Source organism: Ochotona curzoniae, unplaced genomic scaffold (genome assembly GCF_017591425.1).
Source record: "Ochotona curzoniae isolate NIBS_2020 unplaced genomic scaffold, NIBS_Ocur_1.0 scaffold_2587, whole genome shotgun sequence".
Lineage (NCBI taxonomy): Eukaryota > Metazoa > Chordata > Mammalia > Lagomorpha > Ochotonidae > Ochotona > Ochotona curzoniae.
Genome location: NW_024467096.1, coordinates 16,245,190 through 16,268,370, shown reverse-complemented (window position 1 = coordinate 16,268,370; position 23,181 = coordinate 16,245,190). Strand labels below are relative to the sequence as shown.

Sequence of the window (23,181 nt, the reverse complement as noted above, 5' to 3'; positions counted from 1 at the left end):
TGTCTGACAGTGTCTGTACCAGCAACGTCGGGGCACTTAAATAACAGACTGACGGAATCACGACTCCTTATGAAGAACTAGAGTAGCAATGTGGGGGAAATCAGTTGGGGGTGGGATTGGGGGGAACCCCCCATAAAATTCAAAGCATTCAAAATAAAATTTTTTTTTAAATCCCCCCCCCCAAAAAAAAAGCTGAATGCAAGCTCCTCAAGTACAGGGACTTATCTTCTAGCTTTTTAAGCTGTTCAGCTCAAGAACTCAGAAGACTCTGCACAGCATGCCCTTAAACATAAGTTCCTGGTCTTTTCACTGCACGGAAGAATAGCCTGTATTATTTAAGACAACAGTCTTCACCCAACTCCAGTAACAAACCCTTCAACTTACCACCAGGCTCCAATGTACCTTCCGATGAATGGGCACCAGAATAAGTTCCTGTTCAAAGAGATTTACCCCTTTGGTCCATCTTTTTACTGCTTGGTAACCCCCGGACTTTAATTTAGGATAGAAGAAAGTACTGAATGCATGGAGTACTGGATAGCCTTGTTTCTTATTTCTTTCTACCAGAAGATTCATATAAAAATTAATGACCTGTAAAACAGAGAGTATAAACTGGAATATAGAAAGTATATGACTTCTGGCTGCAAGGGAGGGTAACTGGGGCAACCCACCCTGCTGCCTTCTCCCCTTAATTAAACACCTCCATTGCCACAAAAAAAAAAAAAAAAAGAAAAGAAAAGAAAGAAAGTATATGACTGAAGGTGAATTTCTACCCAAGACAGGATGAATTAGAAGGTAAGAAGTTTAGAGAAAGGAAGGGAAGGAGATGAAAGAATTATCTATGCAAAAGAGGGAAAAACTGATCAGTGTTATGACAACTTAAGAAAGAATTAATGTGCTCTTACGAGGCATGAGTAACATTTAAGACAAACCAAGAGAAAGAACTGTACAATAATTACACAGTATGTAACTGTATCACAGAAAAAACAGGCAAAAATACAAAAAATGAAATCTTAGTATATAAAAATTATACCTTAGTTTAAAAAACACTAAAGAAAATACATTAAACATTAACATCTTATTTTTAGGGGGACTTTTGAACAGTAATTTGCTCTTCCTGTTTTTACTAAGTTTTTAAATAAAAATATATGACAGAAAACATGAAAGAAGAAATTCTAATTCTAAAATGGGCTATAAGTTAACTAGTTATGGACCAATGGGGAAGGATGGCAAACAGGGAGGGACTGAGCAGGTGGGGAAATCATCACAGAGAAAGTGTTAAGGTTGCTGTGCTTTGAATGTGTGTGGCGTTACGTACCTGCAGGGTATGCATCACACCCAGTGCACAAGGCCAAGATACAGGGTCTTTCGGAATTAAATCATGAATGTTCCATTCCGAAGAATGTGGTTTGTGCCTGAGGGGAGTGCCCAGTGCCTCTGTCCTTCTGTCATGTGAAGGCTAGTTGTTTGTCCTTCGTTCTAGCTAGTAAACAGGGACTAGACTCATAAGACACTGATCTTGGACTTTCCTGCCTCCATAATGGAAGCAACAAATTTCTATTATGTAAATTATGGAGTCTGTAGTATTTTGCTACAGCAGCAGGAATGGACCAAGATATAACGATATAACTCAAATTAAATAAGAAGACATACACTCATATATAGTAATAAATATATCCCATCATTACTGAAAAGGTAAAAGTTCCCAAAAGAAAACATCTGCAGAATCATCTGCTACATAGAAGGCTTATGAAGATACTACTGATGGGGCCCAGAGCAGTAGCCTAGTGGCTAAAGCCCTTGCCTTGCACATGTCGGGGTCCCATATGGGCACCGGTTCTAATCCCGGAATCCTGGTCACCTGCTTCCCATACAGCTCCCTGCTGTGGCCTGGGAAAGCAGTCAAGGACGGCCCAAAGCGTTGGGACCTTGCACCCATCTGGGAGACCCGGAAGAGGCTCTGGGCTCCTGGATTCAGATCAGCGCAGCTCCAGCCGTTGTGGCCGCTTGGGGAGTGAATCAATGGAGGGAAGATCTTCCTTCTGTCTCTCCTCTTCACTGTATATCTGGTTTTCTCATAAAAATAAAGTAAATCTTAAAAACAAAAAAGAAAGAAAATACTACTGAAGACTAGTAAAACAAGTTGTGGATGCAACTAGGCACAGATGCAGAAGAGAGAAACACTGCAACAAACAAGCAAAAGAAAGCTTTTTTAGGTTTAGGCTTTTCTTTTCTTCAAATAAAACTAAAAGTTGTTTTGTCAGCCTACTGAAATTGGACAGAAATCACTTTGGTCGGGATATGGTTAAACACAACCTGAAAGCCAAAGCAGGAAAAGTGGACATCTTACTTCATCATTGAGCCAGTGATAGTTCCTCAAGGTCTGGATGTCTCCTCGAGTAATTCGCAACTTGAAAGCACTGCTGAGGATCTCATCCTGGGGACCGTGGCCCAGGGCATTACTGATTTCTTTCTCCATGTCCTGAAGCATAAAATCCAAACATTACTATTTTACAACAGTTCCACTAACACATGCTCAGCCTGAGACTGAAAAACACTGCGCCTCACTGAAAACACCTGAGCCTTACAAAATACACTAGCATAGACCAACAAGCTTGCACAGTGAAAATACTCAAACTGAACTTGTTCAGGAACGTTAGTATCTCCTTATTAAATTGATGCTTTCATTACAATAAGGAATTGCGCAGTAATATTCTCACTTAAGCTATAAAACTCAATATATTAACCTAACTCAAATTACTTTTATCCAAATAGTTTTATTGCTTTCTCCCCTGAAAGTTGCAGTTTTACAATATAGATCATACTCCCTCCAGCTGCACATTCAACAGAAATAAGAGACATGCAATTAACAGCACTACTCATGACTCAGTCAGCAATAGGGGAGGTGCACAATATAAATAGAGTTAATAATTTTATCTGCCTTTACTTCCTTGTTTTCCATAGGTTTTTACCATTTTAAAATGTAATAATCAATGAAAACGACAGAGAACCACAACCACCTTAAAACAGCTGTAATGCACTTATTCTCCATGCCATAAACCCCGCTGTAAGGGCCACTACCTGTGACACCAGCATACAGTAATAATACTAGCTTGTCTTCCAGGTAGCCCATTTCCAATCCATTCCTCCCGAAGTGTCTAGGGAAACAAAAGATGGCCTAAGTACTTGAAACTCTGCCACCCATCATAAAAACTGAGTTCCAGGCCACTGGCTTTGGCTGGCTTAGCGCTAGCCTTTGCCACCATCTTGGAGTGAGCCAGGAGATGGAAGATGTCTTTCCCCTCTCTGTAAATTTATCTTTCAATTAAATAAAATAACAGATCTCTTAAAAAAAAAAAAACAAAATCCAAAGAGTGGACATTATGGCAGAGTAGGTTAAGGTGTCACACCCCATGCCAGTTTGAATCCTACAGACTACACTTCCAGTCCCACTTTCTCTTAATACAACCAAGGAGGCAGCAAGCCATAGTTCAAATTCTTAGCTCCCTAACATTCACAAGGGAAACCCTGATAAAGTTCTGAGTGCCAGGGTTTGAACTGGTTCTGCCTAACCGCTGTGGGCATCTGCAGAGTGAACCAGTGGATGGAAGATACCTGTCTTTCAACAGCAAATGGTAACAAATGTTAGAGGAGGTACAGTGGCATAGCAGCTAAGTCTCTGCCTGCAGTGCCAGCATCCCATGCGGGCACAGTACAAGTCTGTCCCAGCTACATCCCTTCGGATTCAGCTCTCTGCTTATGGTCTGTGAAAGCAACAGACTCTTGCACAAGTTGTTGGGCCGCTACATTCATATAGAGTCCTGGAGAAAGCTCCTGGGTCCTGGCTATGGACTGGTCAAACAAGCTATTGTGGCCATTTAGGGAGTGAATCATTTTGGGGAGTGAACCAGTGGATGAAAGATCTCTGTGTCTCTCGTTCTCTCTCGGTAACACCACCTTTAAAATGAAAATGTTTTAATTTTTTTTAATGTTTTAAAATACGTATTTATTTGATCTGTCAGGATTCCTTATAGATTGCTAATGATTAATGCAGCCAAAGTGACTGAACAGAACTTAACCTTGATATTTTTTTCCCCAAACTTTCATCTCTGATCTGGAGAAATTTCTCAAAACATTTATTAAACTTTAGAGGACAGGGTTATTTGGTAACACGGCTCTTATTCTGAGCAACAGTCAGTACCTCTGTAAGTTCAAGCAAGTCATCTGCTCTTCTGTCCCTGTCTTTGCTTGAGCAGTTCTTCTCCTTTGCCTCAAGTATGGACAGTCGCCTCCGGAGTAAGCCATTGTTTCCACTGCCCAGGCGAAGTCGGGCTGACACCTCTTCCGACAGGTCAGGTTCCAGCTGGTGTCCCCTCCTCTGATCAACAAAGTTTCTATATTCTATTGACATGTCTAATACTTTACATATCAACACATTTTACACAGGAAATAGAAAACACATTCAGCAGATTCCCCCCCAGATGAGTACAGTGGATCTACCCTACCTGTTCTGGCAGAGGAAAACAAATAAAGGCTCCAAAGCTAAGCCTCAGCGGCCAATACAGTTAGAAACCATGAAACAGAACGAATTATGTATCCTTGAGGTAGCAAAAGTGTTTTCAGTTCTCCTATCCCAATTAAAAATAATGTGACTAACATATAAAGAAAGTTTAACAGAGGCTGGCACTGTGGCATAGGGAATTAAGCTTTAGCCTACAGTGCTAGCATCCTATATGAGCGCTGGTTTGAATCCCACTGCTCCACATCCAATCCAGCTAGCTGATAAAGTGCATGGGAAAACAGCAGAAGATGGTCAAAATCCCCAGGCCCCTGTAGCTACATGGGAGACCCAGAAAAAGCACCAGACACCTAGCTTTGGACCAGCCCAGCTCAGGCCACTGCAGACATTTGGGAAGCAAACCAGCAAATGGAAGATGTCTGTCCCTCTGTCTCTCCTCTCTGTAAACCTCTCTTTGAAATAAAGGTAAACAAATATCTAATTTAAAAAACAAAAGTTTAACATTTAACGTACCAAAACCCATGACCTAAATACCATGAGAATCAGTCATTGCTAATAGTTATAATAAGAAGTCATATTTGATCTAAGAAGCCTGTATCACAGAAAATGTCACAAACAGGGGGGTTAAGCTGAACATAACAGCCACAGATTCTCAATCATGTCTGTGTGATGGGACCCCCACAAAGTACACAGCACGGCAGAGGGGCCTCTGGATTGCTGACCGTGTCCAAGTGCCCGGAGAGGGCGTGGAAGCTTTATGCTCCTTCTTGCATACCTCATCTTAGTATCTCTTACATCTGGCTATTCAACTGACTCCTTTGTAATATCCTTTATAATGGAAACAAGAAATAATGCATAAAGCATTAATATATCACTTAACTTATGCAGTCAACACCACTCAGGTCAACAAACAGAGGGATCAGCATCCTAGGAGCTCTGAGACATCTCCCTGTCACAACCTGCAGAACCCCAAATAATGGACTTGTCTCTTGGTAGACAAATTATGTTTAAATTTGGTTATTCAGAAATAGAGCTTTACACTAGATTCCACACTGATGTGAAAACACCTAGCCAGTATTCATCATTCTAGCTCTCTGCCAGGTAGAGTGCGTCTGGTCCTCCCTCGTAGCCTGAAACAGCACCATCACTACATTCAGCACAGATGGAAGCAGGATGGAGCTCATCAGTTTCCAAACATCTCTAATCTGTCCCGTCTAGGACAGTTTGTCTTTCGGCTTTTGCGCCACAGGTGACAATGACTGAGCACAAAAAGGAGCTACTCTGAAGCACTGGAAATAGGGAACATTAGAGAAGGAAAAGTTCCAAAATTTGGCACTGGCAACGTGACTCAACAGGGTAATCCTCCACCCCATGGAACCAGCTTGTGTCCCAGTTGCTCCACTTCTGCTCCTGGCCGATAGCCTGGGAAAGCAGGAGAGGATGGACCAAGTCCTTGGAACCTTGAGCCCACCTGGGAGATCTGGAAGAAGATCCTGGCTCCTGGCTTCAGATCAGCTTGGCTCTAGCCATTGCAGCCATTTGGGGAGTGAATCAGCACACGGAAGAGCTCTTTCCATACCTTGCCTTTTCTCTGTAACTTTGCTTTATAAATACAGATAAATAAATAAATCTTTAAAAGAAAAAGTTCTAAGGCTTAAGACTGTAACTTTGCCTTTTAGCTAATTCTAATGAAGGGTCTAGGGGAGAACACAAACTGAACCAAACTGATATTTAATGTAACACACTCCACAATTCTGCAACTCTATGTATCTAAAATTGGATATCACTTAAAACCTCAAGCTTGTGTTTAATTTAAAACTATATTTCGTGGGCCTAACAGCGTGGCCTAGAGGCTAAAGTCCTCGCCTTGCATGCGCAGAGATGCCATATGGGCGCCAGTTCTAATCCCAGCAGCTCCACTTCCCTTCCAGCTCCCTGCTTGTGGCCTGGGAAAGCAGTCGAGGACGGCCCAAAGCTTTGGGAACCTGCACCCGTGTGGGAGACCTGGAAGAAGTTCCTGGCTCCTGGCTCCAGATGGACACAGCACCAGCCATTGCACTCACTTGGGGAGTGAATCATTGGACAGAGGATCTTCCTCTCTGTCTCTCTTCCTCTCTGTATATCTGACTTTCCAATAAATAAATAAATCTTTAAAAAAAAAACTGTATTTTGTTCAGATATGGAATGTACAGCATAACATTTTGCCATAAATAAGATATTATATTGTCATGGAGATCAATAGAATCTACAGAATGTGTGCAAATCAATTAGGAAGAAGACTGTTAACATTTAAGTAAATCTGAATCCTGATTCTGAAAACAAAATCCTGAATGTATCATATCTTTGCTAAATTTGTATATTTTAAAAGATTCTCCAACAGAAGCCTGCAGCAGCAGATAAGGGAGAATGTGGAGTTCGTCTCTTTTAAACAAAGGCAACCAGTGCACTGAAGTGAACACCCAGAAGCAAAAGATTATGCATTTTCAATAGCAGCTCTTTCAGAGAAAATAATGGAATTAGAAATCAAAGTAATATATATATATCATCTTTATTTTTTCACAGCACAAAAACACGTGAGGTGGGAGGGCACACATAAAATTTAGCTAGGGTATCTACTTACACCTTCGTTGTCAAGTCTGATGCCAACCAGCTTCTCTGTATCGGAAACCTTCCCCTTTAAAAACCTGAACGGGGGAGGAAAGCAAGCAACTGTTGGTGTAACCTGATTTTAATTTCATACATATTTGACAAGTTTGAGACATGATATTTCATAAATTATAAACAAAAATTGCCTTGATTTTACAAAATCTTTTAATGAAAGCTCAGCAAGCCTTGGTGAAGAGAAATGCACATTAAGCATTTTAGGCTTTGTAGATTTTAGCCACAGGCGATTCAACTCCACTTTATCACAACAGTCTAAAAGCAGCCACAGCTAGTACAGAATGAAGGTGTTCAATAGAACTTAGGGTCACTAACAAAAATGTTCACCAAAAAATATCTATATAAATCGTAAAAGGGGGACCAGATTTGGCCATGGTGCACAGTTTACAAACTGTCACTATGAAACATTCATCTGGGTTGGCACAGTGGTAAGCATGTAAGTCTCTGCCTATATTACCAGCCTCCCATATGGGCACTAATCCAAGTCCTTGCTGCTCAACTTCCAATTCAGCTCCCTGATCATGGCCTGGGAAAGCAGCGGGACACAGCCCGCATCCTTAGGCCCGTGACCACATGACACAGAAAAAGTTCTTGGTTCCTGGTCATTACAGTCATTTGTGAAATGAACCAGTAAATAGTGCTCTCTTTCACTCTTTGTAACTCTGCCTTTCCCATTAAAATAAATAAATCCTTTTAAAAAAAATGATAAAGGGTCCAACACGGTAGCCTAAGAGCTGAAGTCCTTGCCTTCCACATGCCAGGAACCCATATTGCTGCAGCTTCATGTTCCAGAGGCCCTGCTTCCCATCCAGTTCCCTGTTCATGGCCTGGTAGGGCAGTCGAGAACAGCCCCAAAGTCTTGGGATCCTGCACCCACATGGGAGATCCAGAAGACGCTCTGATCTCCTGGCTTCAGATCAACTCAGTTCTGGCCATTGCAGCCACCTGGGGAGTGAATCAACAGATGGAAGATCGTTCTCTCTGTCTCTCCTCCTCTCTGTATATCTGATTTCCTAATAAAAACAAAATAAATATTTAAAAAATTAAATTTAATTTAAAAACTATCATCTAAAACCCTAAAACATGCAGAACTACTTTCAGTAGAGATGCCTACCCAAACCCACACACATAACTCAAAAAGCACCGATGTCTTCCAGTACACAAAGTCTATGAGATAAGAAGTTCAGGGGGAGGCATCTGATGCAAGAGCAACCTAGATGCTCAAATATGTTAACCAGCTACCAGACCTGAAGAAAAATCACAATTCCTCAGGCCTATTTATTTGTTAATATTGCACACAAGGTAAGAAAATATGTTATACGGTAACAATGAATTGAGTCACCTACCTCTTATCACTTCTCACTGGACATAGAAGTCCTCTTGCATCAGCAACTCTATCTGTGAGCATGGTAAGGAAAACATCACTCTTAAGCTAGAATTTCAACTTATACTTAACAAAGTATCAAGGCATTCATTTAATGCAGAATGCGGAAGTGAATGACAATGACACTAGTCCCCATGCAATGACACGCACAAATACACAGACTCTTTGTTTTCTATACATACCCTACATAATAAACTGATGAATAACAGGTATTTTGGTAAGATATGGATAGTTAGTGGAAAATACAAGAAAGTCAATATAAGAAATAAGTACATTAATTTTAGGTTCATAAAAAAGAACCTACAAATAAGAGACATTTTATGAATCTATTTCATCCTGGAACAACAGTTTTACTAAACTGGTACTAAATAATGCAAGGCTATCTTCAGCTATACATACATTTTTCCGTTGACATGCACACTTTAACAGATACTAGTCAATATATCAAGACAAGGCTAAATCTGGGAACTCACATTGTTTTGGAACAAACTGAGCTGTTTTGACTCCATGATTTTGCTCTTCCCCCCAGCCTTTGGTCTTTAATGCATCCATCTGACTTCTCTGAGAACTTAGAAACATAAAATGTGAGGAAAATCACATACAAAAGGAAAATCTAATAGAAATACACATCATTTATCAGACAAAACTCTCTACACAGGAGTTACCAATTACCCCATATTATACACAAAGGAAGAAACATATGGGTCTAGGACAAAAGGAATCTATTTATGATTATAAATAATACCCTTTAATGCAAGTTACCTAAACTCTACTGTCCCTATTTGTAAAACTGAACATTCTTAATCCCCTATGCCATTTTCACCAAAAAATCTTAGTATAACGAAACTAACATTGAAAAATTCTGGAGCACAGCACGATAGACTAGTGGCTACCCTGCCTTGAATGTGCCATATGGGTGCCGGTTCTAATTCCGGCAGCCCCTTCCCATCCAACTCCCTAATTGTGGCTTGGGAAAGCAGTCGAGGATGGCCCAAAGCTTTGGGAACCTGTACCCACATGGGAGACCCAGAAGACGCTCTGATCTCCTGGCTTCAGATTGGAAGAGTTCTGGCTGTTGCAGTCCCCTAGGGAGTGAATTAACAGACGGAAGATCTTCCTCTCTGTCTCTCCTCCTCTCTGTATATCTTACTTTCCAACAAAACTAAAATAAATCTTTAAAAAAAAATTCTTGGGGTTTTGCCATGGCATAGTAACCTAAACTTCAACCTACACTGCCAGCGTCTCATATGGGCGCCTATGGTTGCCGTTTCGTGTACCATCTGTTCTACTTCTAACCCCCTGCATAAGGCTTAGGAAAGCCTCAGAGGATGGGAAATTTGGAAGAAGCTCCTGGTTCCTGCCTTCGGATCCCTTCAGCTCTGGCCAATGCAGCCATTGCGAGTGAACAAATGGAAGATCTTCCTCTCTGTCTCTTCTTCTCTCTATGCAACTGTGCCTTTTGAATAATAAAATATATTAAAAAAAATTCTTAAATTCTGAATTTAATTGGATCCTAAAACAACACACTGCAAGCAGTAGTGAGGCCCAGCACAATGGCACACTGGCTAAATCCTTGCATTGCACAGGCCGGGATCCCATGAGGGTACCCATTCATGTTCCTGCTGCTCTACTTCTCTTCCAGCTCCCTGCTTGTGGCCTGGGAAAGCAGTTGAGGATGGCCCAACAAGCACGTGGGAGACCCAGAAGAAGCTCCTGGTTCCTGGCTTCGGAACAGCTTAGCTCCAACCATTGCAGCAACTTGAGGAGTGAACCAGTGGATGTAAGATGTTTATCTCTGCATCTCCTTCTCTCTGAAAATCTGATCTGACCTTCCATTAAACATAAATAGGTATTAAAAAAAAAAAGACCAAGAAGCATTGGCTAGCACTGTAGCATACTTGGCTAAACAACCATTTGTGAGGTCAACATCCCATTTCAGAAGGGCAGTTAAAGCCGACACACCTCAGCTTCAGATCCAGCTTCCAGCCAATATGCCTAGAAAAGCAGTTAGGCCCCACCATCTATTTGTGAGACCAGGATGGGGCTTCTGGTTCCTGCTTTCTGCCTGGACTACACCAGGTTATTGCAGCCATTTTGGAAGGAAAGAGGGAGCAAGAGGAAGATGCCTGACTCTTCTTGTCACTCTACTTTCCAAATAAATGGATACATAAATTAATGTTTATATAAATAATTTTTTAAAGATTTATTTATTTTTAATGGAAAGGAAGATATAAACAGAGGAGGAGAGACAGAGAACAAGTTCCATTCATTGATTGACTCCCCAAGCAGACACATGGCTGGAGCTAAGCTGATCTGAAGCCAAGAACCCACAGCCGCTTCCAGATTTCTCTAGCAGGTGCAAGGTCCTAAGGCCTTGGGCTGTCCTCGACTGCTCTCCTAGGGCACAAGCAGAGAGCTGGATGGCAAGTGGGGGTGGGGGCAGTTCGTGTCCTGGAACATCCAGGCCAAGCAAAGCAAGGACATTAGCTGCTGGATAACCGCTACAGGTCCATAAATAAATATTTTCAAAGTAGAAATTTTCAGGCCTGACATGGGAGCCTAGTGGCTAACGTCCTTGCCTTACAGGTCCTGGGATCCTATATACACGCCAGTTCTAATCCTAGCAGCTCCACTTCCCATCCAGCTCCCTGCTTGTGGCCTGGGAAAGCAGTTGAGGATGGCCCAAGCCCTTAGACCTTGCACCTGCGTGGGAGACCTGGAGAAGGTTCCTGGCTCCTGTCTTTGAATTGGCACAGCATTGGTCGTTGTGCTCACTTGGGGAGTGAATCAACACATGGAAGATCATCCTCTCTGTCTCTCCTTCTCTCAGTATATCTGACTTTCCAATAAAAATAAACAAATTTCTCAAAAAAAAAAAAAAAACAGCAGAAATTTTCACAAGGAAAGTAATGGGTATCTGACCTGTTTGACAATACCTGGTATGGGTATGCCCCAGCTCCATTCCTGATTCCAGCTGTTTGCTAATGTGCGCCCTGAGTAGGTTCAGGTGATACCCCTTGTGTGGGAAAGCTGGACGCAGTCCCAGCTCATGCCTTCAAGTACCACCCTAGAACACTGTAAGCATCTGAGGAGCAAACTAGGAGATGGGTGAACACTCCCTCTGCCTCTCAAATAACTTACGGCTTTTCAGTTTTAAGATTATGAAAATACTTAGAGGATTATGCAAATATAACAAAACCAACAGTTCAACAAGGACACTGTGTCTAATGATGACTCAAAATAGAGAAAACAACTTCATGACTAGAGAAATTTTTCAAACATTTACAACCAAATTTAAAATCCCCAAGTGACTTTTCATTTCTGCATTATTAAACAAACTGGATAATCATGTGAAAGCCATTTTTACTTGTCACATACTTTCTGGGATCCTTTTGTATTCTCTTTTCACTCACTAGGGCTTCCAGGTATACCTCTATCCTGAACTCACACGTACTAGCACCACTTGTAGGTAAATATAAGGCGAAACAACACCTTGTTTTGCCACTCTCATCTACTTGATCAACTCACTTCATAACCTGATCAGCAAGCAACCTTTTTTTTGAAGAATAATTTATTTTTATTGGAAAGGCAGATATACGGAGAGGAAGAGAGACAGAGAAGAAGATGTTCCATTCAATGGTTCACTCCCAAACAGCCGCAAAAGCTGGAGCTGAGCCAATCCGAAGCCAGGAGGCAGTAGCCTCCTCCAGTTCTCCCACACAGGTGCAGGGTCCCAAAGCTTTAGGCCGTCCTCAACTGCTTTCCCTGGCCATAAGCAAGGAGCTGGATGGGAGGTGGAGCTGCCGGGATTAGAACTGGCACCCATATGGGATCCCAGCATGTTCAAGGCACGTTTAGCCATTACGTTATCGTGCTGGGCCAGGCAAGCAATCTTATAAAGAAAATCCTTTCTTTTTAAAAATATTTATTTATTATTGGATAGGCAATTTACAGAGATAAAGAGGGACAAGAGAAAGATCTTTTATCTGCTGTTTCCCTCCCCAAATGGTCGCAATGGTTGGAAGCGGGTTGATCCAAAGGATCTTCTTTGAGGTCTCCCAGGGGACTGCAGTGTCCCAAGACTTTAGACTATCCTCCACCGCTTTCCAAGGCCACAAGCAGGGAGTTGGATGGGAAATGGACTAGCTGGGATACAAACCAGGGCCCATATTGGATGCCGGTACTTAAAAGGTGGAACTTGATCCTGCTACGCCATGGTGGCAGCCCTAAAAAATTCTTACAACCACAAATGACTTTGTTCTTGTCTCTAGATTAGAGGTTTTCAATTATACTAAATAGTAATCACTCAAACTCTACAGACTATATGTGTATCATAATGTAGCAATAAGGTCAGAGGGAGAATAAAGATTGAGAGATTCCCAAAAGTAAAAGAGAAAGGAAGGAGGCACAGCAGGAAGAAATTGGGAGACTAGCCAGAGATCAAAAGGAAGGGGGGGAGAAACAAAAGCAAAAAGTGAGAAACAGAAATTTTGAAAATGTTTATTTTGGGAGGCTGAAAATACTCTGTACCCCTCAACCAAACCTACTACAACCAATGATCCACCTTTCTGTGTCAAAATTTTCAGGAGTTCACCTGAGGAGAGGAGTCCAAAGCTAACAAGAAATCCATCTTATGAAAACAACGTTCTCCATAACCCCTACTAGGTGCAATGTCAGCAAATATATGACTACAGGGATTGTTTACTAAGTGTTCACACCTTTACTCTCCATAAGTTCTTTCAATCCAATCTCCTTTTTCTAAAAAAGAAAAAGATATCGAAGAAAGTATTTATCTTATTAGCTTATTTTTACCTGTAATGACTTGAAGTTACAGAAGGGATGGAATTTCCATGACCACTTTCTTTAAGTCGTTCTAGTAGCCTTTGATACTTCTCTTTTTCCTCTTTCTGAACACCCTAAAAACATCACAGCATGTTAAATCAACACTAGCACTTACAGTTTCAATTAGGTCACAAACAGACCTAAGAGGTCAAGTGCATATTATTTAACAGCATAACGTGTAGTCAGGGTTTATACTATTTTTTTAATAGGTTGGCAACAGCAAAAGAATTATTTAAAAAAATTTTTTTAAGATTTATTTATTTTTATTACAAGGTCAGATATACAGACAGGAGAGACAGAGAGGAAGATCTTCCGTCCAATGATTCACTCCCCAAGTAAGCGAAACAGCCAGTGCTATGCTGATCCAATGCCAGGATCCAGAAACTTCTTCCGGGTCTCCCATGCGGGTGCAGGGTCCCAAAGCTTTGGGCTGTCCTCGACTGCTTCTCCAGGCCACAAGCAGGGAGCGGGATGGGAAGTGGAGCTGCCGGGATTAGAACCGGCGCCCATATGGGACCCCAGTGCATACAAGGCAAGGACTTTACCTGCCAGGCCACACCGCTGGGCCCCCCAAAAATTATCTATTCTTTATTGGAAAGTAAAATATACGTAGAGGAGAAACAGAGAAGATCTTCCGTCTGGTGATTCACTCCCCAAGCAGCCACAATGAACAGAGCTGTGTCAATTCGAAGCCAAGAGACTATAGAGCCTCTTCTGGGTCTCCTATGCAGGTGCAGTGTCCCAAGGCTTTCAGCCATCCTGAGCTGCTTTGCCAGGCCACAAGCAGGAAATAAGCTTGATGGGAAGTGTGGAAAGGAGACTCAAGACTCTTAAATGAGATATTGAATATAAGATTGAACATCTACAGATGATATATTTTGGGAATATTCTCATTTGGATTTGTATCCCAGCAGTTCCACTTCCCATCCAGCTTCCTGCTTGTGGTGTGGGAAAGCATTCAAGGATGGCCCAAAGCTTTGGGACCCTGCATCCACAAGGGAGACCTGGAGGAAGTTGCTGGCTCCTGGCTTCAGATCAGCTCAATTCTAGACGACAGGGCAACTGGGGGAGTAAATCAACAGACAAAAAATCTTCCTCTCAGTCTCTCTTCTTCTCTGTAAATCTGACGTTCCAATAAAAATAAATGCACCTTAAAAAAAGATCAAAACAACTGTTTAAAAAATTGTTTCTGCATAAGCTCCTAGGACAAAGACCACATTTCAGTCAATTTTCAATGCAGACAACAGACATAGCACTTGGGATTCAAATACATATCCCTTCATAAACTAAGCAAGTGGCCCAGAAAATGAAGGGGTCAGCTTTGTGTAGTTAGGACAAGGCCTATGATACTGGCATCATTTACCAGGTATGGGTTTAAGTTCCAGTTACCCTACTTCCAATCCAGCTCCCTGCTAACAACCATGGGAAAGCAGCAAAAGATGGTCCAAGCTGTGGGGCACCACTACCCAATAGAAAACCCAGATGAATTTCTTAATTCTAGGGTTCGCCAGCCCTTGCTGCTGCAGCTGTGTGGAAAGTGAACCAGCACAGGGATGAACTCTTTCTCTCCCTTTCACTCTGCATTTCAAATAAATAAAATATTTCTAAAAATATAACTTGTAGGGACGGTACTATAGTATGACATACTAATAGTCCACACGCAGCAACAGCATCCAATATGGATGCTGCCTCTATTTCCGGCTGTTCTACTTCCTATGAGACTCAATGGAAATTTTATGATCAAGAAAAGCAGTGGAAGGTAACTCAAGTTCTTGGGCTCCTGCACCCACATGGGAGACCCCAAAGAATCTCATGCCTCTCAGCCTGTAGAGTTCCAGCTCCAGTTTTTGTGGCGTGAACGAGAGCATGGAAGATCTCGCCCCCTGCATCTCTCCTCACCATAAATCTGCATTCCAGATGAAAAAACAAAATTTAAAGGACCTTGTTCAAAAATTTTGTCTTATACACTGAAATAGCTTCTACAGTAGAGAAAATACAAGAGTAATTCTTGGGGGTTTTTTTGTTTGTTTTATAATTGGAAAATTAGAAATACAGAGAACAGGAAAGACAGAGAGGAAGATCTTCCATCTGCTGATTCACTCCCCTAGCAGCCGCAAAGCGGGAGCTGTGCCAGTGTGAAGCCCGGAGCCAGGAACTTCTTCCGGATCTCCCACATGGGTGCAGGGTTCCAAGACTTTGGACTGTATCAACTGCTTTCCTAGGGCACAAGCAGGCAGCAGGATGGGAAGTGGAGCTGCTTGGATTAGAACCAGTGCCCATAGGGGATCTCGGCTCATGCAAGGCAACCACCACAAGGCTATCACGCCAAGCCCAGGAAAAATTCTAAATTTTTCCTGTAACAACCTGAAGACCTTAAGACACCAATAATTTTAAATTGCTCAAGATTTACTAGTAATCAGGGAAATGCAAATTAAAACCATAATGAGATTTTACCTCACTCCTGTTAGAATGGCTATCATTCAGAAATCAAGAAACAATTGAAGCTAGTGAGGATGTGGGTAAAACGATAAAGTGTTGGTGGGATATAATTCTGTGCAACCATTTTGGAAGAGTATGAAAATAGTTCCAACATATGATCCAGCCATCCCAATCCAAGAACTTACGTAAAATAAAATCCGCATATGAGAATTATCTGCATACCCACATTTACACAGCATGATTCTCAATAGCTAAAACATGGAAGGAACCCAGATGTTCATCAGGTGATGACTAGATAAAGAAAACCTGTATGCACACTACGGAATACTGCTCAGCCATAGAAAGGAATGAATATCTTGTCTTTTAGAACTAAATAAATCAAAGTGAAAACCATTAAGTTTAGTGAACTAAGTCACTCTCAAAAAAAAAACAAAAAACAAACATCATACATTTTCCTTCATCCATGAAAATTACTATATAAAGTACAAAAATGTAATTTTTCAGAAATTCTTTTATTTTGGTAATCTTTACATAGTTGATTAGGACACAAAGGATCAAGGGCTACAGGAAAGTGGGTAAGACCATTGTTTGCACATTAATATTATTTTTTTTTTCTGTGTCTGGGGTAAGGGAAGAGATAAAAGGAAAAACCCCAATCAGCCTCGCACCCATCCCAGGTCCCTGATGTGGGGTATGCTCTGGGGGTCCAGCTCAAGCAGCCTGTCTCTCCTCTCTGTATATGACTTTGCAATAAAAATAAATAAATCATTAAAAAAAAAAAGAAAATAGAATTGATTGGGAATGGCACAATAACCTAGTGGTTAAATCCCTTTTTGCATTTACAGGGATCAAACATGGGCACCAATTTGTGTCCTGGCTATAACACTTCCAGCTCCATTTGTGGCCTGGAAAGCAGTGGAGGACTACCCAAAGCCTTAGGGCCCTGCACCTGTGCAGGAGACCCGGAAGAATCTCCTGGCTTTGGATCAATACAGCACGGGTTGATGTGGCCACTTGGGCAATTGAACCAGTGGGTGAAGATTCTTCTGTCTATACATCCGCCTTTCCAGGAAAAATTTAAAAATGAAAATACAAAGAAAAAAACATGAAAGCGATTGAGGCGAGCACTGTGGCACAGCAAGTTAAAAGACCACCGGCCACACTGGTATCCCATATGGCATAAGTGCTCCACATCCAATCCTGCTCCCTACTAACATGCCTGGGAAAGCAGCAAGGGATGACTCAAATCTTTTGGCCCCTGCCAACCATGTGGGAGACCTAGAAGCTCTTGGCTCCTGGCTTTGGCCTGGCCCAACCCTAGCTTTGTGGCCATTTCACGGATGAACCAGCAGATGGACAATCTCCCTCTCTCTATAACGCTGCCTTTCCACTGGATAAATAAATATTTTTAAAAAGCTAGCAATTGTTTCTCCATTGTTCTAAGGCGCAAAAAGTTGAAAAGATGCATACCATTTTACTTCTCTTTGTTACTACATTTTATAAAACAAGTCAAAATTCAGAAACCCAGTAAGAACAATCTATGACCTTTTTAAAAAGATTTAGTTCAGCCTGGTGGACTGCAACACCCATTGGTTCCAACGGAAGTTGGGAGTGAAAACAATCACCCCAGCGATCCCAACCACCAGCTGATCAGGGCGATGGAATGTGCCGGGCCCTGTACTTGTTAGCACATACAAGAATCTGGGTTGAGAACAACTCAGACAAAATTTCTTTGGAGATCTCCCCAGTCAAAATGATGGACTCAGGGGCCCGGCGCGGTGGCACAAGTGGTTAAGGTCCTCGCCTTGCACGCCCGGGATCCCATATGGGCGCTGGTTCTAATCCCGGCAGCCCCGCTTCCCTTCCAGCTCCCTGCCTGTGGCCTGGGAAAGCAGTCGAGGACGGCCCAAAGCTTTGGGACCCTGCACCCATGTGGGAGACCTGGAAGAGTCTCCTGGCTTCGGATCGGCATAGTATCGGCATAGTATCGGCCGTTGCACTCACTTGGGGAGTGACTCATCGGACAGAAGATCTTCCTCTCTGTCTCTCCTCTCTGTATATCCACCTTTCCAATTAAAAAATAATAATAAAAATAAATCTTAAAAAAAAAAAAATGCTGGACTCAGAACCCTAACCAAGAAAAGAGAGAAGACAGAACAGGTCAACCAACCATCTCAGCTATATCTTGGCAGAGAAATATGGGGCAAACAGAGACTCTATGATGGACCATGTCAATCACTAGATTATTCAAAGACCTCATAGTGCTTGGGGTGGCAAGATTGGCAGCGATTCATAACTGTTGAAATATCAAAACCACCTGAGGAAGAACCTCAGAGCATACCCTACATCCGGGACCTGGGGAGGGTGGGAAATTGGGTGGGCCTTCTGCTTAATACCCCCCTTTAAACATGAAGAAAACAATATGGAAAAAATAATAGTCTTACCCACTTTCCTGTAGCCCTTGAACCTTTTCACCCTAATTAACTATGTAAAGATTGTCAAAATATAATAATAAATAAACAAATAGATTTCGTTCATTTGTACTTGAAACACAGGGGTACAGAGAGAGGCGGAAAGAGGCAATTCAAAGCCAAGAAGCAGGAGCCTCTGTCTCCCTCACAGGGACAGGGAGGGGTCCAAACACAGAAGCAATGCTTTGCTGCTCCCCAGGCCATAAGCAGGGAGCTAGATCAGAGTTGGAGCAGCTGGGACTAGACCTGGCACACATATAGGATGCCAGTGTCACAGGCAAAAACTGGGTCTACTATACCAAAGTGCTGGCCCCACATAATCTTATCCCTTCCTGACATGACTGCATTGTCTCCCTAATAGTGACACAACTGCACATACAAAGGAAGTAAATTATATATGTATGACATATCATTCAGAAGGAAAAATAGCTACTAGCAGCTATTTCCTAAGTCAAACAGGATGATGAAAGCCAGATACAGAAGCGATGGGAACATATCTTCACAGTATACCCATTTGTATCTTTTGACTTTATCATAATATACATTAATCATTCCCTAAAAAATCCACAAAATGTACTTCTAAAAATAAATCGGGTTCATATGGCTCACCTCCTCCACAGTGCAATGAGGACGTCTCAAACCTTTGCCAACCTCTTCAGAAATTGTCTCTGTTATAGCCTGTTCCTGAGGTTTCCACATTAAGGAATCTTCTGGATTGCCTCTGCTATGGCGACGGACACCTGGTCTTCTGTTATACCCTTCCGAGTTCAAAGTAAAACTGGGTAAAAAAAAAGACCAAAAATGAATTATCAAATAGCTTAGACTGTTAGAACTCAAGCTACAAAAGTACCCTTTGACCATTTATAAAAGTTCAATCTATGCCTAGAGAACCAGGGCATTCAAATTCTAGATTTAGTTTCCCTGTCATACACACTCCCCACACCTGGTACAGTACCACTGGAATTAATTATTCATGTGATTACTTATTTAATGTCTATATTCCACATCAAACTACTATACTATAGCATGAAGGTTACGTCAAAAGATACTCAATAACTACTGTTGAATGCTAAACTAAATTTACTAAGAAAGTTGAAAGTCATGGAACCTACCACTCAACTGCTCGTGGTAATAGATTGGCCTCACTTGCCATTACAAACAATTTCAGATGACAGAAAGGCTGTAAGACCACTTCTAATACTTCTTTGCTTTTTTTTTTAAGGTTTATTTATTTTTATTGCAAAAGCATATGGACAGAAAGGAAGAGATTCCATCTACTGGTTGACTCCTCAAATGACCATAACATCCAGGGCTGAGCCGATGTGAAGTGAGAAGCCAGAAGCTTCTTCCAGGTCTCTAACATGGCTGCAAGGTCCGAAGGCTTTGGGCCATCCTCTACTGCTTTCCCAGATCACAGGCGGGGAGCTGGATGGGAAGTAGAGCAGCCAGAACACAAACCAGTACCTATATGGGATCCTGGTGCATGCAAGGTAAACACTAAGCTATGGCGCCAGGATCAAAATTAAAGTATAAATGTCATTAAAGATAAACAATGACAGAGATGTTCAAGATTAAAACAGATCAGAGGGCCCGGAATGGCAGCCTAGCAGCTGATGTCCTCGCCTTGAATGTGCTGGGATCCCATATGGGCACCAGTTCTAATCCTGGTAGTCCTGCTTCCCATCCAACTCCCTGCTTGTAGCCTGGGAAAGCAGTTGACACAGTCCACAGTCTTGGGACCCTGTTCCCGCATGGGAGACCCAGAAGTAGCTCCTGGCTCCTGGCTCCAGATCAGCCCAGTTCCGGTCATTGCGGCCACTTGGGAGTGAACCAGCAGATAGAATATCTTCCTCTTTCTTTCCTTCTCTCTGTAAATTTTCCTTTCCAATAAAAATAAATAAGTTTATTGAGGGCCCGGCGTGGTGGCGCAAGTGGTTAAGGTCCTCGCCTTGCACGCCCGGGATCCCATATGGGCGCCGGTTCTATCCCAGAAGCCCCACTTCCCATCCAGCTCCCTGCCTGTGGCCCGGAAAAGCAATCGAGGACGGCCCAAAGCTTTGGGATCCTGCACCCATGTGGGAGACCCAGAAGAGGCTCCTGGCTTCGGATCGGCATAGTATCGGCCGTTGTGCTCACTTGGGGAGTGAATAATCGGACGGAAGATCTTCCTCTCTGTCTCTCTCTGTATATCCGCCTTTCCAATAAAAAATAATAAAAATAAATCTTTAAAAAAATAAATAAATAAATCTTTTTAAAAGAGAAAAGGAGAAAAAGGAATCAAACAAACTCATTTAGAGTCAAAAATTTACTCTTGAATGGTTCAGGGAACAAAATACATTATCCGTGCGTGCATGACAGAGAACAATAAAGCAAATGCCATAAAATGGTAACAATTAGTGAACCTAGGTCAAGATTATTATTAAGAGCTGCAAATATATAAAGTAGGGGCCAGCTTTGTGGTTAACAAGTTGCTGCCTGGGAAACCAGCAACCCATATGGCCAATGCTGCTCCAGTCATTCAGCTCATTGCTAATGCACTTGGGAAAGCAGCAGAACATGTCACAAGTACCTGGGCCTCTGCCATCCATATGGGAAACCAGAATGAAGCTCCTGGTTCTGTCCTAGCCCAGGCCAGCGATTATGGCCTTTGGGGAGTGAACCAGTGGATGGGAGAGTTCTCTGCCACTCCTTCTTTTTCTGTACCTTTGCCTTTTAAGTCATAAATGAATCTAAAAAAAATTACACAGAGCAAAAAAGGAGAAATCACATGACTGGAAGAGACAGATCTATTATTGCTGAAAACATCAAAATTCTTCCTAACCAATAATTTTAAAAAAAGTAAAAAGATCAGAACTTCCTTTAAAACACTTTAAGTCAATTTAATCTTACTGAAATTTCTGGAATACTGTACTTGAAGAGGAAAATACACATGCTTTTCAAATGAATGGGGAATAATATCCAAATAGTATTATAAGCCATAAAAGAAAATTTGGAAACTTAATAACCTATCTTTAACCTTTTAACCAATCACCCATCAGGCTGCTGCTGCAACAGTGGCATCCCACATGGGCAACCTTGAGTCTGGACCACTCCACCTCCAACCCAGCTCCGTGCCAATGTCACCAGCAAAGCAGCAGATGGCCCAACTGGCAGTGAATATCTGGGTAAATGGAGACTCTAAGGTGGATTATGTCAACCAGTGGATTCTGGAGAGATTTTATTATACTTGGAGAGGCAAGATTGGCAGTAATTCAGGACTGTTGAACTATCAAAACCTCTGGAGCAGAACTCTCAGAGCATGGTGTTGTGTGGCTGGACCCAGGGTGCAGAGGCATTTGGGAGGCTGGATGTGGCTTCTTTCCTTATCTCACCTTCCCCAAATACAGGAAAGGAAAAAAAATTTTAAAAAAAAAAAAGAGAGAGAGAATGTGAAAATGTTGACCTTATCCCCTTTCCTGTAGTTCTTGACCAATATCACTCCAATCAATTATGTAAAAATCATCAAAAAAAAATGGTCCAACTGCTTGAGCTTCTGCCACCCATGTAGGTGATCTGCAGATGGAAGAGCTTTCTTTTTCCCTCTCTCTCTCTTTCAAATAAGCAAATATTTAAGAAATAATCAGGGGCCCAGGGAAGAAGCCTAGCAGCTAGTCTTCACCTTGAACACGCTGCGATCCCATATGGGCGCCAGTTCTAATCCCAGCTGCTCCACCTCCCATCCAGCTCCCTGCTAGGGCCTGGGAAAGCAGTAAATGATAGTCCAAAACCTTGGGACGGGCCCGGCACGATGGCGCAGTGGTTAAGGTCCTCGCCTTGCACGCCCGGGATCCCATATGGGTGCTGGTTCTAATCCCGGCAGCCCCACTTCCCTTCCAGCTCCCTGCTTGTGGCCTGGGAAAGGGACCCTGCACCTGTGTGGGAGACCCGGAAGAGGCTCCTGGCTCCTGGCTTCAGCCCGGCATAGCATCGGCCGTTGCGCTCACTTGGGGAGTGAATCATCGGATGGAAGATCTTCCTCTCTGTCTCTCCTCTCTGTATATTTGCCTTTCCAATAAAAATAAATCTTTAAAAAACAAAAACAAACAAACAAACAAAAAAAACCACAAAACCTTGGGACCCTGCACCCGTGTGAGAACCCCAGAAGAAGTTCCTGGCTCCTGGCTTTGAATCAGCTTAGCTCTGGCTGTTTCAGCTACCTGGCAATGAACCCGTGGATGAATATCTTTCTCTCTGTATCTCCTTCTCTCTGTTCGTCTGTATTTCCAATAAAAATAAATAAATCTTGAGCCCAGCAGCGTGGCCTAGCAGCTAACGTCCTTGCCTTGAACGTGCTGGGATCCCATATGGGCCCCGGTTCTAATCCCGCAGCTCCACGTCACCTCCACAACTTCCTGCTTGTGGCCTGGGAAAGCAGTCGAGGATGGCCCAAGCCCTTGGACCCTGCACCATGTGGGAGAGCTGGAGGAAGTTCCTGGTTCCTGGCTCCAGATCAGCACAGCACCGGCCATTGCGGTCACTTGAAGAGTGAATCATCGGACGGAAGATCTTCCTCTCTGTCTCTCCTCCTCTCTGTATATCTGACTTTGTAATTAAAAAATAAATTTTTAATAAATAAATAAATCTTTTTAAAAAAAACTATGCATCAAAGAGAAAGTAAAATGGAAATCAGAAAACAAAAATGAAAACTCAGATCTCAAAGTAAGGGGAATTAAAAATAAAGCTAAAGCAATATTTATATAAAGAAACTGATAAAATACTTAGGGCCTAAGTCTACCTTTAACTATAACAAAGCCATCTTTCACAAAACTGTAACAAATCAAGTTTAACAATGGCATAATAATGTAAGAAGCAGTATATATCCAAATTTA

The 23,181-nt window shown here is 42.3% G+C and overlaps 1 protein-coding gene across 2 annotated transcripts in view; it reads right to left on the bottom strand.

The window, feature by feature from the left end:
* Positions 1 to 23,181, bottom strand: part of SENP2 (SUMO specific peptidase 2) — a 46,889-nt gene that overhangs the window by 7,393 nt on the left and 16,315 nt on the right. For both annotated transcript variants that reach the window (XM_041002657.1, XM_041002656.1), the window contains exons 6-13: positions 18,923 to 19,091; positions 13,374 to 13,477; positions 9,035 to 9,129; positions 8,524 to 8,575; positions 7,137 to 7,200; positions 4,199 to 4,375; positions 2,348 to 2,479; positions 385 to 588 (exon numbers count right to left, since the gene is read on the bottom strand). In XM_041002657.1, coding sequence (XP_040858591.1) covers positions 385 to 588; positions 2,348 to 2,479; positions 4,199 to 4,375; positions 7,137 to 7,200; positions 8,524 to 8,575; positions 9,035 to 9,129; positions 13,374 to 13,477; positions 18,923 to 19,091 — 997 coding nt within the window. The remainder of the gene's footprint in view (positions 1 to 384; positions 589 to 2,347; positions 2,480 to 4,198; positions 4,376 to 7,136; positions 7,201 to 8,523; positions 8,576 to 9,034; positions 9,130 to 13,373; positions 13,478 to 18,922; positions 19,092 to 23,181) is intronic.